This window comes from Salvia splendens, chromosome 13 (genome assembly GCF_004379255.2).
Source record: "Salvia splendens isolate huo1 chromosome 13, SspV2, whole genome shotgun sequence".
NCBI classification, from domain to species: Eukaryota; Viridiplantae; Streptophyta; class Magnoliopsida; order Lamiales; family Lamiaceae; genus Salvia; species Salvia splendens.
Genome location: NC_056044.1, coordinates 2158245 through 2177422, shown reverse-complemented (window position 1 = coordinate 2177422; position 19178 = coordinate 2158245). Strand labels below are relative to the sequence as shown.

Genomic DNA, 19178 nt, shown 5'->3' with positions numbered 1-19178 from the left:
TATGCAAATATGAGACTAAATTAACTTAACTACTACCTCCGTCCTATAATAGATGTCACATTTCCCTTTTAAGTTTGTTCCCTAAAAAATGTCACATTTTCTTTTTTGAAAAAAGTTTCCTCTTACATTATATAAATATATTATTTTCTCTCTTCACCTAACATACAAAAACAACATCTCCTAAAATCACATGTCATTCCTCAAGTGTGCCATCTACTATGAGATAGAGGGAGTACAATATTTGGATACCCTTGAAACAAGAATAGAGTATTCACAATAACGATTTTAATGATTGCAATATGTATATGCATGTATGTGTTTTAGATGCGACAAAATGCATCGCTACAGTCTAGTACTAAGGTGTCGTTCGAATTGACATGACTCATTGTCATATGATTATTTATCTAGGATTAAGTGGTTGGATTATTTTTGTAGGAGGTGACTGTGAATAATTATCATAAGACTATTCATCTAGAATTAAATTATGGATTCACTCTTATGAGTCAAACATGATACATATTCAATTATTAGATATAATTTGGCCAATCGATTAGTCTTTAATTAGTATATGCACACGTTCATATATGATTTATTATACTCCCTCCATTTTTTAAAATATCAACTATTTTCATTTTGGGTCGTTCCTTACAAATAAAAACTTAAGAATCTTTCTATTTTAGAACATGAACCCCACAATCCACTAACTCTACTTTCACTACTTTTTTTTCCTCACTCTTACTTTACACAATTTTCTTTTCCTCTCTCTTACTTTATCAATTCTTATCACTTACTTTACCAATTGTGCATTAAAACTCGTAAATATTTCTACTTTTTGAATACGGAGGGAGCATGTTTTGAATACTCCACGTTTTTTCTCTCTATCAATACCAATAAGTGACCATGTGTAAGCGAGACCGCTAATGCCCTAGCATATTAGTAAGAATTAATAGTCACCAAAGTTTCTAGATTCCTCTATGAACAATTGTGGCCAAGAATATTTCTATATAGTCAAACATTGCAACTATTGAGTTCATTTCTACACCCACTCCACTATTACAAGTCACAACTGGCCCAACTTGCTAAATAAATTTGTGGTATATATTTCAAAGATTTTGCAAAAGAAAAAAGTGATACACAACTTGAATGCCCATAAAAAGGCAAAAAAGAAAAAAAGAACAAAGATGTTGGATCATAACTATGTTACGAGTAGGAAATGAACATAGTCCATGTCTCTTTATACACACATTATGCCTTTTTATAGTACTTGTAAATTTATTAATGTGTTTTTCCTCTATCTTTTCAATGTGTACCAATTCTATTGTTCGAATAGCATATTTCAAAACTCAGAATTGATTAAGGATTTTCAAGTTCATGGTATGAATTTTTTTCACCCATATTTTCAATTGTTAGAGCATCGTTAACGCAAGGGGCCGGGCCGCAAATCGCGAGTCCCGGCCCGTCCTGCGCGTTGGAGGGAGAGACGTTGCGGCCTGGGCCGGTCCCGGCGCCGCAGTTGCGGCCTGGGGACGGTCCCAGGGTCCGGCCCGGGCTCGTATTGGATGGTTCCATGCCGTGACGGAGCTGCAGGCCCGTCCTGCGCGTTGGAGGGAGAGACGTTGCGGCCTGGGCCGGTCCCGGCACCGCAGTTGCGGCCTGGGGACGGTCCCAGGGTCCGGCCAGGGCTCGTATTGGATGGTTCCATGCCGTGACGGAGCTGCAATTTTTGCCAAAAATTGGAAGATGAAGAAGAGGGAGGAAGAGGAAGAAGAGGGAGAGGGAGATGGGTGACGGAGCCCAATTTTCTGATTTCTTTTGCATTTGGAAGAGGAAGAAGAGGGAGGGAGAGAGGAAGTTGAGCGAGGAAGATGAAGAAGAGGGGAGGCGTAATTTTTAATTTTTTTTGCATTTTTTTATGTTATATTTTTTAGTTTTTTTGGATTTGTATTTTTTTCTAGGATTTGTAATTCTTTTTTCGAATGAACAATTTATTTTCCCGGTTTGAATTGTTCAACGTATTGCATTTACGAGTCAAATAGGTTAAAGTTGTGAATATTGTCAATTATTAGTTGCGGTCCGGGTTGTGGCTTGCAGGGTTAGAGCAGTGGGGCCTAGGCCACAACTGTAAAAGAATGATGACGTGGAGGGGACTTGAGGCCTGAAACCGGGCCGGGGTTAATGATGCCCTTATTGTCAAAAACTTATAAATTTACTTTTCCGCTACTACCCCGATCAATTTTGACTCAAAATTCTATGGTTAGTGCAATTTTGATACATGTAATGAACAAAAATGTGTAAAATTGACTAATTTCAAATATGGCAAATGTCACTTTTAATACTCCAATTCATAAGGTAGCATCCGTCCTCCAATAATTGCCCACTTTGATTTCAACATGGATTTTAAAAAATATAAAGAAAAATAGATTAAAAAAATTAATGGAATATAAGTCTCACATTTATATACTTATTAGTTTTATAATAAAATGTGAATGAAATAAGTTAGTGGAACCTGAGACCTACTTAGCATTTATGATAAAAATGAAAGTGGATAATTAATAGGGGACGGATGAAAGTGGCAAAGGTGGACAATTAATGGGGGATGGAGGGAGTATGTAATTTCAGATAATTTCAACTTATTTAAATACGGTAGTATGAAATAATCTAAATAGTTCAATGACAACATTGTAGCACACGTTTATGGCTATTGCTACAAATTAATGTTTATGAAGCAATGCAGGATTATTATTTATTGGGATACTCATATCTGGATTCAAATATTACATAAAATTATTATTTTCCAGATAAAAGTATATGACAACTAACTATTTATAGCCATATTACTATTACTACTACGGTACTACCATGATTTAACAAATTCATAACTTCTTGCCTGGACCCCCGAAGAACACACCACCCCTCCCATACCCTCCACCACCACCACCACCACCACCGCCGCTACCTCCGCCACCGCCACCATTGTCACCATACCCCGACCCACCGCTACCATCATATCCTCCCATCCCGGAACCAGAACCGCCCCCGCCTCCGTTGCTCCATCCATCGCCGCCACCTCCACCGCCGCCGCCATTGCCAAAGCCTCCTCCGCCTCCACTTCCAAACCCACCGCCGCCGGAACCAAATCCACCACCACCGCCGCCGCCATTACCCATCCCACTCCCACCACCGCCGCCATTTCCAAAGCCTCCTCCGCCGCCACTACCTAACCCTCCGCCGCCGCCATTGCCAAACCCTCCGCCGCCGCCACTTCCAAACCCACCGCCGCCGCCGCCATAACCCCGCCCAGGCCCATAGCCTCGGCCTTTATCGTACCCGCCAGCCGTCAAGTCCACATCCAGGCCAACACCTTCAGACATTTGTATCCCTTTTTTTCCGGCGCCGGAAGCCGGAAACATCCCCGCCATTGCTGCTTGGACACCGCCGCAGCCACAAGACAAGATCACAACCATCAAAACAAGCCACCACGAAACTACATTATGCGCTTCCATGATCGGAATATTGCGAGAGAAGGATGATGGTGGTGGCTTGGCGGCAGCCGGCCAATTTATAGGGGTTTAGGGTTTAAGAATCATGGCGATGGAGTTGAAGGTGTGAAGTTTGCCTTGATGAATTCGGTAGTCAACACATTCCACACCCTCTAATTTACACAAATTATTTAATTTAAATTAAATCATGATTCCATAATAAATTTAGCGTACGTGCTATATCGTGACATTATTAAAAGAATAAATTAAACATGACATTATTAAGAGAAAAATCACACATTGTGATAAGAGCATCTCCAATAGCACTGGACGTCAAATAGCCATCAAATAGCCTTCACACTGCTACATCATCAGCACTACAATTCTCCTGCCACATCAGCTTGCCACATCAACTGGACATCAAATAGCTCTCACATAGCCTTCACACTACCTTTCCACATCACTAATAACAATTATATAATTTAATTTACACTTGTATCAACATACGGAATTTAATTTACGAGACAAATACGGAAAATTCGAATAATAATATTAAAATTTAAAAAGTACATTAATTATAAAAAAAGTACAATAATATAAAAAAAGTACAAAAAATAAAAAGTACATTAATTTAAAAAAGTAAAACAAAATCACTCATCGCCGCCATCCTCGTCTCCGTCGTCGCCCAGCGCTTCTTCACCGCCGTCGCCGCCGCCGCCGTCGCCGCCGGTGTCCCTCCTCATCGCCTCCAATTCTTCACGCTGGCTCTGGAGCAATACACGAAGAAAATCCTTCACCTCGGGGTCCACCGCCGCTTGGAAGTCGGCTAAGGTCTTCACCATTTGAGCGCGCGTTTGTTGCCGCGCGAAGAATTTGAGCTCCTCGGTAGACCTGCCGAGGGGGGATGCCGAATGGACGTCCTGGGAACTCGGGGTGCCCCCCCTCGCAACCTGCTGCGCCCGCCTTTGCCCAATCGGGCGAGGTCGGCGACCGAACGACCGAGGAGTCGGGACCTCCTGGGCCGTCTCAGGGAGGTCTGACGAACCACCGCTGCTGCCGCTATAATCTCCGGTATAGTTCAGTCTCTGCCTCTTCGGCCAGCCAGCTTCGACGCCTGCCCGGAATTTCTCCGACTCGTTGAGCACAACGTAGCAGTTCCAGTAGGTGAACTCATAGTACTTCTTATCCGGATCGGGGTAGGCTCTCTCCGCAATCCTCCTGCAGTCTTCCTCTGTTTGGCCACTGGTCTGCATGCGGAGGGCGTTGGCGTACAAACCCGAAAATCGAGAGACGCCAGCCCTGATTCGGTCCCAGCACTTCCGGACCTCCTCCCCCGGTGCACGGTCGCACTTCCGGACCTTCTCCACGGGTACATGTTGTAGTACCCGCTCATCGGAGGCCAACCACCTCCCCCAGGAGCCGGGGAAGTATGGGACCCTGCCCCGGGAGTCGGGGGCGTCTGAGACCCTACACCGGGAGGCGGGGGAGTCTGAGACCATCCCCCGGGATTAACTGGAGTACCTTCGTAGTTGTTCTCCATTGCTCGTTATTGATCTTGTACAGAAAGTAAGGTAGAGAGAGAGTACTCGTTAAAACAAGTGGTGCGAATGAAAATGAGGTTCAACGCGCGTATATATAGTGTGTTCGAAAAAAAAAAATAAATTTAAATCCGACGCCGGTTTGGCGCCGATCCGGGACGCACAATGGCGCCCGTGAGGATCGGCGTCGGAACCGGCGTCAGCGCGGGAATCGGCATGGCGACGCCGATTTTGACGCCGATTTCGCCCACGCCGGTTCCAATGGTTCGGCGTCAAACCGGCGTGGGCGAAAAATCGGCGTGGCGGTGGTGACGCCGGTTATTGTGGATGCTCTAAACAAATACGACTAATACTACTATATAAATAACCTTAGTTGCATTTCTATATAATGTTCTTTCTGAATTTGGGCTTTAAGATGCAGTAAATTGGGCTTGGTCCAACTTGTTTTAATCGGACGCATTGTTGGGTTGTACAATAAAGTTCAATTTGAATTGGGCTTGGTGAAACTTATGTCAAGGTTTATTTGTCATTTTGTGAAATTTAATTTTACATTTTCAGCAATTCTAATGATTCATGAGCACTAATTATTTGATCACTCTTACATAGATCAACGCGATTAATATTTTTTAACTGAACTCTTTGTTCCTGTTTAATACTACTAAATTATAAATATATGGTAACCTCATGTAGGAATCTTTTGATTGAGAGCTACTGGAAACCATCCTTGACGTAGACTTTAACTTCTCAAATTAAATCAGACAAAATAAATTAGCGAAGATTTATTATATAATTGTTTATCCTATTAAAATAAGGCTTTTATAATTGTCGACAGATATATCAATTACCTTTCTTTTTATTGCTTTGTTAAAGTTCCATGCGTTTCCTAGTACTCTTATACAATCTTACTGATTTGCAACCCAAAATGAATTAATCTCAAAACAACGTCGTTTGGATGGCCACACCTCACCCTCTTTTTGGATTAATTATACTCTCTCTATTAGCCAAAAAAAAAAATCTCAATTTGCTATTTTAGTACATTCGTGTTTTAAAGTTTTATTTTATATTTATTTGTTTATAGTATATTGACTTTCCATTCTATTAAAATTCGCACTGAATCATATTATAGGTCTTTAAATTGTAGGCATAAGATAATATTTGCCATTAAAACCTTGTAAATTTATAGTGTCGACTATAATATTACTCCACATGTTAATTAATTGTATCGACATTGAATATAGCTTCTAAAAATTTTATGGTTAGTGCAATTTTGATAATGAACTAATTGTGTAAAATTGACTGATTTCAAATATGGCAAACGTCACTTTTAATACTCCAATTCATTAAGTGTAGCATCCATCCTCCAATAATTGCCCACTTTGATTCCAACATGGATTTTAAAAAATGTAAAGAAAAATATATTAAAAAAATTAATGGAATATGAGTCTCACAGTTATAGTACTTATTAGTTTTATAATAAAATGTGAATGAAGGGAGTATTTAATTTCATATAATTTCAACTAATTTAAATACAGTAGTATGAAATAATCTAAATAGTTCAATGACAACATTGTAGCAATGCAGGATTATTATTTATTGGAATACTCATATCTGGATTCAAATACTATTACATAAAATTATAAAATAGAAAAGGAATTAAAGAAAATAGAAATGGGGAAATGGAGGAACTAAGATTCCTCTGCAACAAACTTCTCCGCATATATGTATATATATCAAATAATGACAAGTGCGTTATTCTCCGCGTCCAAATCAATATGTTCGGCGATAATTTGTAGTGACGCAGTACAAGATCTACCGCGCTGCCTTTCTTTATGTTCCATATTTCATAATCATGAAAACCTTCATCATCACTAGAGTAACTTTGCAATAGTAACATTTCAAACCGACTGCTCCCGTAGATGCAAAATATGACGATGAGGTATGCATATACATTGAGACCACACAGAGCTGTCAACACCCAATAATAGCGATCCAGACGACTCTGGTTCAACGTGAACTGAAACCAGTTCTTGCCTCCCCCCTGCCTCGCTTACTTTCCCAACCACATAAACCGACAGCGCTGTGCACAGGAATCCAAACCCACTAACTCCCTCCACTAAACAATCATGGTACCTCTTTATCGACTTTGGAGCCAACTCCTCCAACAAGGCTGCAAAGCCCCATTCCGAAAATGGTTCCATCATGCCGGCTAATCCGAACTGGAAAGTTAGCCACCAGGCGCTCATGGGAACCTTTCCGTCATCGGGGAGGTCGAGTAGGTTATGCTTTCTAAGAACTTTTATCCTACGCTTCTCTACGCCGGCAGCAACCGCGCAGCATACCACCGAATACACGGTGAAAATATCACCACTTTTCGCAGGCGCTGACACTTTCACTAGATAAACTATCGAAGACTTGAAAAAGGCGCTGATCAGCAGCATCAGCTGAAGAGGAGGCTTCCACTTTCCTATATTCAACTTCATATGACTTGCTTGTTCTAAGAAGTAAGTGTTTCCGGTTGAGTGTACGACGCCGCACATGATGAAGCAACACATGATTGGGGCGAGACAGATTAGAGCTTTGTCGGATTCAACTTCTGATACCGAGCAAAGCTTCCATGATCCGCTTCTACGTATTTCACCCGGCATTACTATGGCCGCCTTATGCAGACATCTGTACCAATTCACCTCATGGAATCTCATGAACTCAAACTTTAGCAATATATCTTGAAGAGTTTGAGTGTTGGCAAATGAAACACTGATAAAACAAACGATAAATGATGTTAAAATTTTTTTTTGTTATACTCACCCGAGAATACAAGTAGGGGATAGCGATTGAATTTCCTCCCCGACTACGCGGTGAAGCCGGGTATCATCATCTTTGGGGAAGGGTTGGGTGATCTTGTAAGCAGCGGCTACAATCACTCTGGCAAAATTAGTTATCGGGCTTCTCTCTGCTTTCGGTTTGGGTTTCTTGTACTCGTGGGCACCGATCAAGAAAAATAAGGTTGCCAAAATCGTGCAACAAGCGGAAAGACCAAAGAGAAGATACCATGTTTTTCTGTGTGCCCAACACATCCCTCCTTATCTTCGCATCTGCCACTTGAAACTGTTAGCCCAAACACTGGCGTCGTGGCCACTGTGATTACGACCAAACCCTGCACCCAATAACACAACATAATAAAGAGTCGGGCTTGGGCTTGGGCTGGAGCTCTGTTAAAGTTGACTGCAATTACACTTTCTTACAAACCCATATTAGCCGGAGCCCGAATTTGTTTGTAGCCCGAGCCCAACTCTGTCTAACCTGACCTATATTATACTCTATCTGTTCAATGTTAATTGAGTCATTTTTCATTTTGTGAAGTTCCAACAAAATCCAGTCATTTATATTTTTGACAAAAAGTAATCTTTTCACATATACTTTATTCTTTTTTATCTCTTAATTTATTCACCGTTCACTTAACTTACTATTCTTAAACTCCAATCCAAAAAAGGTCTTTATTAACGAGGAACTGATGAGAGTATTTATAAAACAAGTTTAATTAACCAATAAAAAACTAAATATTACTCCCTCCTCTCCGTGTAGTGGAGGGAGGCGTTATTTTCACCATGCGATTTAAAAAAAAATGTGTTAAGTGAGTTAAGTAAAGGAAAAATAAAGAGGCGACAAGAAATGTGTTGACTTTTACTAAAAAAAGGAACTGACTCATTCTTATAAAACTTACTAAAATAACAAAATGACTTCACTGGTGCGAAAAGAGAAAGCAGTTGGTAAGTAACTAACCGCAGTGCTAGATGATGAATCCGCGAATTTCTGAAGTTAATAAATGCCGGTAGAGAATAAAGACTACGACACAGAATTTACGTGGTTCGATTTACTGAAGTAAATCTACGTCCACGGGAAGAAGGGAGGGCAAGATTGTATTGCTTGATCTGGGATTACAGCTTACAACACAGACTTGCTATAAGGTATTTTATCTCTAGAGAGCTTAACCTTTTTCTATCTGATCTAAGTTCTATTTATACATTGAACTAAGATCGTGGCTTGCTTCACCACTAAGTCGTGGATGTCGTGTAGGTCATGGCCTAAGATCGTGGATGTAGTGTAGGTCATGGCCTACGATCGTGGCCTGAGTTGACACCACGTGGTAGTGGGTGTGTTGGAAGTTGTGGAAATCCAGTATGGGTCCAATAACTCCTTGTTCGGTCGAATGCTGAGACCGAACTGCTTTGGTTGCCGATCTGAGAGTAGAGCTTGATGCCGACCTGAGAGCAGAGCTTGATTGGTTGGCTTTTACCGAGCAGTAGGCTGAGGCCGAACTCTAGCTTGATGCCGACCTGAGAGCAGAGCTTGATTGGTTGGCTTTTACCGAGCTGTAGGCTGAGGCCGAGCTGTAGGCTGATGCCGAACTCCTTGGTAATGCCGAACTCATACTCTTCCTTGGGCTTTGGGCTGATGGGCCGTCATTGCTGTTGGGCTTGTTTGGTACGCACCCCATCACTACCCCCCCCGAAGGGCGAAGTGAATCACTTCGGCAAAGTGAGTCACTTCGGCATTCTGGATAAAGGCAAGGGGGAGGCTGATGTCAGGGGACGTGCCTTGCATTAAATGCGACAGTAAAATCCGGCCGTTGAATCCTGAAAAGGTGGGATTCGAAACGGTGCGACGATTTTGAAATCTTCGCCGAATCTGATAAATACCTCCTTTCTTCATCATTGAAGCACTTTTGCGACTGCTTCTTCTGCACTCTCTCTTTTTTGCGAAAATTCTCTCTCCGCTTTCAAGAATTTCTTCAGACTTTCTTCACCTTCAAAAAGTAAGAAAAATGTCTTCTTCTTCTTCTTCGGAGTCGGGTAGCGTTAGGAGAGGCGGTAAGGGGTCTTCTGGCCGGAAAGAGTCCGGGGAGAAGACCGTAGAGTATTTCCATAGTATTTTGAGTAAGGATACTGTGATATCCCTACCCGAAAAATACTTTTTTCCTGGGGGGAAGGCGGTGGTACCTGACGGTGATCATAGGGCTGACTCCCCGCCGGAGGGTTACGCCACCGTGTACGAGGCCTGCTTAGAATGCGGGCTTCGTTTCCCCCTCCCTTCTGCCTTTATAGATTTACTAGATTTTTTTCAGCTTCCTTTAGGCCAGGTGACTCCGAACTCTTGGAGGCACTTGTCGGCCTTCGCTGCCGAACTCCGTAGGTTAGGAAGGGATTTGTCTTTGAAGGCGATCCTTAAATTCTTTCAATTTAAGAGGAAGGGGTCTTGGTTTTACTTGATCCCTGTACAGCCCTTTAGGGCCTTTTGTAAAACGAAGTGGCCGAAGTGGCAAAACCGCTTCTTCTACTATGATAGGACCGCGGCTCCTAGTTTTCCCTGGAGAGGGCCGAAGTCCGTTATCCGTCATCCTCGGCCTGAACCGTTGGACGAGCTCGATGGCGAGCTCAACAAGATTCCCATAGTTAGGAAACAATACACGGAGTCTGAGCTCGTCAAGGGCGACGTCGTGTTCGACATCTCGTCTTCGGACGAAGAGGCCGAGGGTGAGGATTTCTCTTTATCTTTATGCTCTACTGCTTTAACGAAGAAAACTAACCTTGCTTTCTTGCTTTTTGGCAGTGTACATGCTGAATAAGGCTATCCGAAAGTCCTCCGAGCTTGTGGAGCCGGAGAGGCAGAGAGCCCCTCGCTCGGCGTCTGAAGCCGAGAAGAATCCGAAGAGGCAAAAAACCTCTTCTTCGGATCCGAAAGTGCCGGAGTCGTGTTCGGCTAAAGGGAAGGGGAAATTTCATGAGTCCCCAAGAGTGCCGGGGGAAGACCTGGTCATCTCCGAGGTGGTTGCAGACATCTCGGAACACGTCCCTGAGCCCTTTCAATGGCCGACGAATTTTGTGGAGGTAAGCTTTCTGACTTGGCTTCTTTTCCACATTTTTTGATGGCCATTCTGTTGAGTTTTCTCCTTGTTCATCTTCAGAGAGCTAAGCTCGTCTCCGTGGAGCTCTCCAAAGCATCCCACGACTACGAGGAGATGCAGAAGGAGTTGCATCTTGCTCGTAGTGTGGCCGAACAGGCTGAGGCCAAATTTGAGAGGGCCCGAGCTGCTAGGATCTCGACTCAGGATGAAGCCCGGTCAGCCAAAAACCAGCTCATCATCCTGCAAGAGCAGACGAAGCACCGGGAAGCTCAGAAGGAGGCTGCCGCCGTGGCTGCCCAGGGGGAGGCTCTCCGTGTTTACACGGAGAAACTCTTTTTGAGCAGCCAGTTCTCGGCCTTTGTCGGTAGTCTGGTACGGCTAATTACCGATAAGGGCGAGCAGGGGGCCGACGTCGTGCTGCCTCTGTACAGCCGAGAGATAGCAGCTCGGCTTCAGAATCTGCCGCTCCTTGAGGAGCTCGCTTCATCCTCGGTCCTGCTTTCTGCAGACCGAGTCCGGAGTTGTCGAGCTGATCGGGACGAGAACCTGGAGGCTATCTTTGCCTCTGTGGGACCCGTTTCACCCGCTTCGACTTACAACGGAGAGGGTGAGGCCGAGCCGCTGGAGCTGGAGGCCGAAGTCGAGCGGGCCGGGCATCCGGAGAAGGAGGCCGATCAGGAGGCGGAGGCGAGGCCGGCAGGATGCGAGGCCGAGGCTGAGGTAGCTCAGGAGAAAGAAGCTGAACCAGACCAAGGAGCCGGAGACGAAGCTGGCGGAGTATGATTTCGTCTCCCTTCTCTTAGTCTAGTTTCTTCCTTGTAAAATGGCCTTGAAGCCCTCCTAGTGTAAAAATTTTCCTTGTGAATGAAAAATTTTCTACACTTGTCTTCGTATAGCTTTTCGTACTCGCCTTTATTCTTGTTGTATTTTACTATCTGCTCGGTACAGCTGCCGAACTAATATAGCTGCTTTGTACTCAAGGAGATGGAGATACTTCACTGGAAACGGCTGTACTCTTCGGCTTTAGACGAAGCTGAGAAAAGAGCTATAGCCGATCAGACGAAGAATGACGAGCTTCTGGCTCGTTTAGTGAAGCTGGAGGCCGATATCAAAGACTTAGAGTCCGATAAGAAAGATCTGGAGGCCGAGCTGAATACGGCCATTGCTGAGAGGACTGCGTATGAGGATTATATCCGTGAGCGCGGGGGAGTTACCATCTCGGATGTTCAGAGTCGAGTTGACGAACTGTGGGAGGAATATCATGTACTCCGTATGAACAATGTGCTGGAGAGCCCGGCTTGCCAACAAGTTGTGACATCACTGCGGCGTTGGGCTTCTCGGTACAACATTGTTCTTTCTCGGCGCCCCTCCATAGAAAGATTCCTTCGGCATATCGTGCCAACAGATGCTCGCACTCCAGATCAAACCTCTGGTTCCCTTGTTCAAAATCCTACTCCCAGCCAACAACGAACTCCGGAACAGCCGGAAACGTCAAGACGAGAACGGGCTCAGGAGCAACCGGAATCGTCAAGACAGGGACGGACTGAAATTCGCCGAGGAGTTGTGACTATGAGCGAGCAAGATCAGCAGATGCTTATTGCAGAGACTCTTCATCGCCGAGGTGTTAGGACTTCTCGGGCTCGGGGAAGAGGCGTTGGGTCGAGGATAGCATCTCGTCGACCTGCTTATTCTTCATCTGCTCGGAACAACCGAACTCGGCTTCCAGAGGATTTTGCAGATAGGTGGCTTAACTTCAGCAACCCTGGACAGTAGAATAGTCCTTTGTAATAGCGTAACGCCATTTTGTAGGGTAGCTGAGTTGTATGCCGAACAAGATTTGAAAAATGAAATTTTGTTTTCGCTTCTAACACTGTATTTACAGCTTAGCGAAAAAATTTCATCGTACTCGTCCTCGGTCTTATGAAGTAAACTTCTTTGACCGGACTTGGTCCTTGGTCTTATGAAGTAAACTTCTTTGACCGGACTTGGTCCTTGGTCTGATGAAATAAACATCTTTGGCCGGACTCGTCTTTGGTCTGATGAAATAAACATCTTTGACCGGACTCGTCTTTGGTCTGATGAAATAAACATCTTTGACCGGACTTGGTTTGTGTTCTAATTTGGCGATTTTTGTCGCCGGGATCGAACTTTCCCTTGTCCTAATTCGGCGAGTTTTATCGCGTGGATCGGACTTTCCCAGTTAACCGAAGCGGTCTTATGCAGTAAACCTCTTTGACTAGACGTGGTCGTCCCCGGTCTTATGAGGTAAACTTCTTTGACCGAACTTGGTCGTCCTAATTCGGCGAGGTTTATCGCGTGGATCGGACTTTCCCTTATTGCAGTTCGTTTCAGACGAAGTGCTTATTAAGCTGAATTGCGGTCTTGTATCCTCCTTGGAAGCTTGGACTCACAATCGTTGGCTTATTGCAGTTCGTTTCAGACGGACTGCTTATTAAGCTGAATTGTGGTCTTATATCCTCCTTAGAAGCTTGGACTCACAATAGTCTTTAATAATCGATCTAAAAAGGAGATCAGCCTTTAAAGAACGATATACCTTGGTACCATTTGTAAGAGACGACAAGCACATAGAGACAAAACACATAGAGAAAAAATGAAAAAGACGAAGGAAAAAAACTTTAAACCTTTTTTTTAAAACGACAAGTAAAAGGTACAAGTAAAAAACAAACAAATAAAAACATGTACCCCTATGACCGAACTAGACACAAGACAGACTGACCGGACCTTGTCTCTTACAAGTGGTACTTCTTGAGGTTGGAGACGTGCCATGTTCGGGGTACTTGTTCTCCTGACATGTGAGTCAATTTATAAGACCCTTTGCCGAGGACTTCGGACACCCGATATGGACCCTCCCATGTGGGTTCGAGTTTGCCCAGCTTTTCTGCTCGGCTTACTTCGTTGTTTCTCAAGACGAGATCTCCCACTTGAAATTGAAGCTTTTTCACCCTTTGGTTATAATACCGGGCTACTTGCTCCTTATACTTGGCTGCTTTTATGCACGCCAATTCTCTTCTTTCTTCGGCGAGATCTAGTTCTGCTCTCAGTCCGTCGTCATTCATTTCTGAGGAGAAATTTAGAGTTCGGGGACTGGGTACGCCGATCTCCACCGGAATTACGGCTTCAGTGCCGTACACCAGGCTATACGGAGTTTCACCGTTGGAGGTTTTGGGTGTAGTTCGGTAGGACCATAGGACTTGAGGGAGATTTTCTACCCATTGTCCTTTGGCTTGTTCTAACCGAGCTTTTAACCCTTTCACCAGAATCCGGTTCGTTACTTCCGTTTGTCCGTTTGCTTGGGGATGGGAGACTGAAGTGAACCGTTGTTGAATGTTCAGCTCTTGGCACCAATTCTTGAACGTCTTGTCGGTGAACTGAGTCCCATTATCCGAGATGAGGATGTGGGGTATGCCAAATCGGCACACTATGTTCTTCCAGACGAAGTCCAATGCCTTTGAGCTCGTTATCGTAGCTAATGGTTCAGCCTCCACCCACTTCGTGAAGTAGTCCACGGCAACGATAAGGAATTTCATTTGCCGAGGAGCTTGAGGAAGTGGTCCCACTATGTCTATGCCCCATTGCATGAAAGGCCAAGGGCTTTGCATAGTGTATAGATCGGTCTGCGGCATCCTTGGGACATTTGCATGAATTTGGCACTTCGTACACTTCTTGACGAGCTGCACTGCCTCTTGTACCATGGTTGGCCAATAATATCCCCATCTCAGAACTTTTTTAGCTAAAGCTCTGGCTCCGATGTGGCTACCGCACGATCCTTCATGAACTTCTCTGAGGATGTAGTCCGTCTCTTCTGGTCCTACGCACCGCAATAACGGCTGGAGGTAAGACTTTCTAAAGAGGACTCCTTCATGAAGTTCGTACCGAAGTGCTCGGCACGTGATCTTCCGAGCTTCTCTCTTATCCTCGGGCAATTGTCCTTGATCCAGATACTGCAAGATCGGCGTCATCCAGTTCGGCGAGCTGGATACTGAATGTACCTCGGCTTCATCAATGCTTCGATGCATTAATTCTTCCGCCTTTGAGCTCGGATCTGAGGCCAACTTACTTAAGGTATCTGCTCGGCTATTTTCCGCTCTGGGAATGCGGATTATCCGAAAATAGGGGAAACTTCGGCTGATGCTTTGCGCTTTGTCCAAATACTTCTTCATTCTCTCGTCACGAGCTTCACTTGTACCCAACATGTGATTTACTATGACTTGTGAATCACAATGGACTTTGAGAGATTTGACGAGCAGACTTTGCGCTAACTGGAGTCCGGCCAGGAGGGCTTCGTACTCGGCTTCATTATTAGTAGTGGGGAATAGGAAACGAAGTGAGTAGGTTACCTCGTGTCCGTCGGGAGCGACAAGTAAAATACCAGCTCCACTTCCCATCTTGTTTGAAGCTCCATCTACGAATCCGCTCCAGCAGTCTGGCGGCTCTACTTCGGATTCCAAGGGCTGTGCTAGTTCGGCATTGGCGGAATTCTTCTGTTCGGCAATAACAGGAATTGCTTGATCGAACTTTGCTTCTGCAAGAAAATCTGCCAAGGCTTGTCCCTTGATGGCTTTCCGATGTAGATATTCAATTGTGTGCTCTCCCAACTCTATAGCCCACTTGGCGATTCTGCCTGATGCTTCTGGTTTGGTCAACACTTGCCGAAGTGGCAGATCAGTTAAGACGCATACCTTGTGAGCATAGAAGTATGGCCGCAGTCTCCTTGCTGCATTTACTAATGCCAGAGCAATCTTTTCCAGAGGTTGATACCTGGTTTCTGGACCTCTTAATGCTCGGCTTGTAAAATAGATGGGAAGCTGCTTTAGGCCTTCTTCTCGTACAAGCACCGCGCTGATGGTTTGATCCGATGCCGCTAAGTATAAGAATATTACTTCGGCTTCGGTTGGAGCAGAGAGAATAGGAAGCTCGGCTAGATAACTTTTGAGCTCGTCAAAGGCCTTTTTCTGCTCGGCTCCCCACTCGAACTTTGGTGCCTTTTTCAACACCTTGAAGAACGGCAGTTGCTTTTCGGCTGCTTGGGAAAGGAATCGATTCAGTGCGGCTAGACATCCGGTTAGCCTTTGCACGTCATGTATGGACTTCGGCATTGCCATGTTCTGAACGACTTGAACTTTTGAGGGGTTTGCCTTGAGTCCGTCCTTTGAAACCCAACAACCCAGAAACTTTCCCGAATCTACCAAAAAGGTACACTTTTGGGGATTAAGTTTGAGGTTGGCTTTCTTGAGCACGTTGAGAGTGGACTTGAGGTTGTGCTCGTACTCCGAAGTGCTTTTGCTTTTGACGACTATATCGTCAACATACACTTCGACCTCCTTTCCAATCAGGTGCCGAAAAAGCTTGTCTACCATCCTTTGATAAGTGGCTCCGGCATTCTTTAAACCGAATGGCATCTTTTTATAAGCGAAAATGCCGAAATCAGTAATGAAGGCCGTTTTTGAAGCGTCAATCTCATCCATTAAAACCTGATGGTATCCTTTGTATAGATCAAGAAAACAAAAAATTTCAAAGCCTATCAGAGCTTCTACTTTTTTATCTATGTTCGGAAGGGGATAGCAATCTTTGGGACAGTGCTTATTTAGATCGGTGAAATCTATGCACATCCGCCATCCTCCTTCTTTTTTCTTGATCATGACAGGATTGGCCACCCACGAAGGATACTTCACTTCGAATAACACATCCGCCTTCAATAATTGACGGACTTCGTCATGGATGACTTGACTTCGTTCTGCCGCAAAGAGTCTTTGCTTCTGTTTTATCGGCCGGACCGAAGGATCAATATTTAAACGATGAGTGATTACCTCGGGGGGCACTCCGGTCATGTCCAACGGAGACCATGCAAAGACGTCTTTGTACTCCTTGAGGAGCTGGATGGTTTTTTCCCGAAGTAGAGGCGTTCCCGCGAAGCCGATCTTAACCGTTCTGGATGGATCGTCTTCGTACAGCTGAACTGTCATCGAATTCGGCTCCGGTATGACTTCGGTCATTGCCTCTGACTCCGGCTGCTGTGATTGCTATGCTTGGTGGTGCCGATCTGAATGCTCGGCACTTCTAAGCGCAATTTGCAGACATTCCTTTGCCCTCTTTTGGTCACCTCGGATGACCGCTATCCCTCCTTTAGTAGGGATCTTGATGGTGAGGTGATAAGTGGAGCAAATGGCCCGAACTGTGTTGAGCCAGTCTCTTCCCAGGATGACGTTGTACGGGGACCGAGCTTTCACCACGAAAAACTCAATCATCGTACTGGAGCTAGTAGGCGCTTTCCCCACCGTGATCGGAAGGCTGATAATACCTTCAGGGCGGGTGTCCTCCTGGGCGAAGCTCTTCAGGGGAAGCGGAGCCGGGCTGAGCCGAGCTGGGTCCACTTCTAGTTTGTCGAAGCACTCTTTAAAAAGAATGCTGACTGACGCTCCTGTATCCACAAACACCCTGTGGATCAGTTTGTTTGCCACTCCGGCTTGGATGACAATGGCGTCTTGGTGAGGAGAGATGGCCGGGACGGGATCAGCATCCGAGAACGTAATCACTTCGTCCTGCTTCAGCCTTTTATGCGTTGGCTCCTCTCGATTGGAGCCTCTGCGCTCTGACTTCAGGGACGACTTGGTCTTCCCGGCAGGGAGAGCGTCAATAGTCAGGATTACTCCATCATATTGCGGCTCGTCATCGTCTTCGGGATCCGGCTGCCTTTTCGGATCCTGAGGAGCGCAGTTCGCACCTCTCTGCTTCTTATTCTTCTTTGACTGCTTGCTTTGGTATTTTTTCAATGTCCCTGCCCTCACAAGAACATCGATACCTGCAGCCAAGTTTCTGCACTCCTCGGTATCGTGACCGTGGTCTTGATGGTAGGAGCAGTAGTTATCCTGGGGTCGGCGCGCGGCAGATTTCGTCATCCGCTTTGGCTTTTCGAACAGGTCAGAGTGTAGTTCGAAAATTTCCGCTCTCGGCTTGTTCAGCGGTACGAACTGAGCGGGCGGCTTCTCGGGATTGAGACGGGGTCCCAATCTGTCTTGCACCGGAGTCCTTTGAATCCTTTCAAAAGGAGTTCGGCGAGGATGTCCCTGATCGCCAAAAGGAGTTCGGCGAGGATGTCCCTGATCGCTATGATCGGGCTTCCTCCTGTCTCCTCGGGACGATGAGCTGTCTAACGACCGTTTGCGACGGTCTGCCTCATCGGCCCGGGAGTACTGGTCCGCAATGTCCCACATTTCCTGAGCTGTCTGCGGACCGCACTCAACGAGCTTCCTGTAGAGAGCTCCGGGCAGGATTCCATTTTGGAATGCCGAGATGACAAGCAGATCGTTGAGATCGTCTACTTGCAGGCATTCCTTGTGGAATCTTGTCATAAAGTCGCTGATTTTTTCGTCGCGACCTTGACGAATGGAAAGCAGCTGAGCCGAAGTGATTCGGGCTTCCGCTTTCTGAAAGAACCTCCTGTGGAAGGCATCCATTAGATCTCGGTAAGATCTGATGCTGCCCTGGGGGAGGCTATCGAACCACCTTCTCGCGTTCCCGATGAGCAGCTCGGGAAACAGCTTGCACATGTGGACCTCGTTGAGACCCTGGTTCGCCATGTTATATTGATAGCGCCCCAAGAAATCGTGAGGGTCCACGAGCCCGTCGTAAGTCATCGACGGAGTTCGGTAGTTCTGTGGTAGGGGAGTTCGGGTGATGTCGTCCGAGAACGGAGTCTTCAGTGCTCCGTACACGGCGAATCCGATATCTCGTCGGTATGGAGGAGATTGAGTTCTCCTGTGATTCCGGTACCGAGGAGGAACAGGAATATGTCGGGGTTGAGGATTCTTCTTCCTGGAAGACACGGCACTACTGCGGTAGTGACTTTCATGTCTGGATGAGGAAGGAGAATCCTCCGTTTTCGTCTTCGGCTCTTGGCTCTTTTGCAGGAAGGCTAAGAACTCATCCTGCTTCTCAGCCAAGAACAGCTTGACAGCCTCATTCAAATCAGGCTGCTGGGAAGACTCAGTGGGACGATTTTTGGAGCGGCCTGTTCCTTCGCCATGAGAACTGGTGGTGGATTTATCCCTAGGCTGTTTTCCAGACCTATGGGATGGATTGGCTTCCTCCTGGTTCTCACGGGCAGGAATACGGGTACTCTGCGATCTGGTATGCATTTTTTGGGTGGAAAAAATGGATCAAAAATTCGCTTTATCACAAATTTTGTTCTCTGTTTCCCACAGACGGCGCCAGTGATGAATCCGCGAATTTCTGAAGTTA

The 19178-nt window shown here is 45.4% G+C and overlaps 2 protein-coding genes across 2 annotated transcripts; both read right to left on the bottom strand.

The window, feature by feature from the left end:
- Positions 1-917: 917 nt before the first annotated feature.
- LOC121762244 (ctenidin-1-like) lies at positions 918-3503 on the bottom strand. Its single transcript, XM_042158059.1, has 2 exons — positions 2957-3503; positions 918-925 (listed from the first exon to the last, which is right to left on the bottom strand). Exons 1-2 carry the CDS (start codon positions 3501-3503, stop codon positions 918-920), a joined length of 555 nt encoding a protein of 184 aa, XP_042013993.1.
- A 3116-nt stretch (positions 3504-6619) lies between these two features.
- LOC121762243 (protein NRT1/ PTR FAMILY 5.5-like) lies at positions 6620-7662 on the bottom strand. The gene is made up of 3 exons (XM_042158057.1): positions 7123-7662; positions 6822-7055; positions 6620-6625 (listed from the first exon to the last, which is right to left on the bottom strand). The coding sequence occupies exons 1-3, from the start codon at positions 7660-7662 to the stop codon at positions 6620-6622; spliced, it is 780 nt and encodes a 259-aa protein (XP_042013991.1).
- Between the last annotated feature and the right edge of the window lie 11516 nt (positions 7663-19178).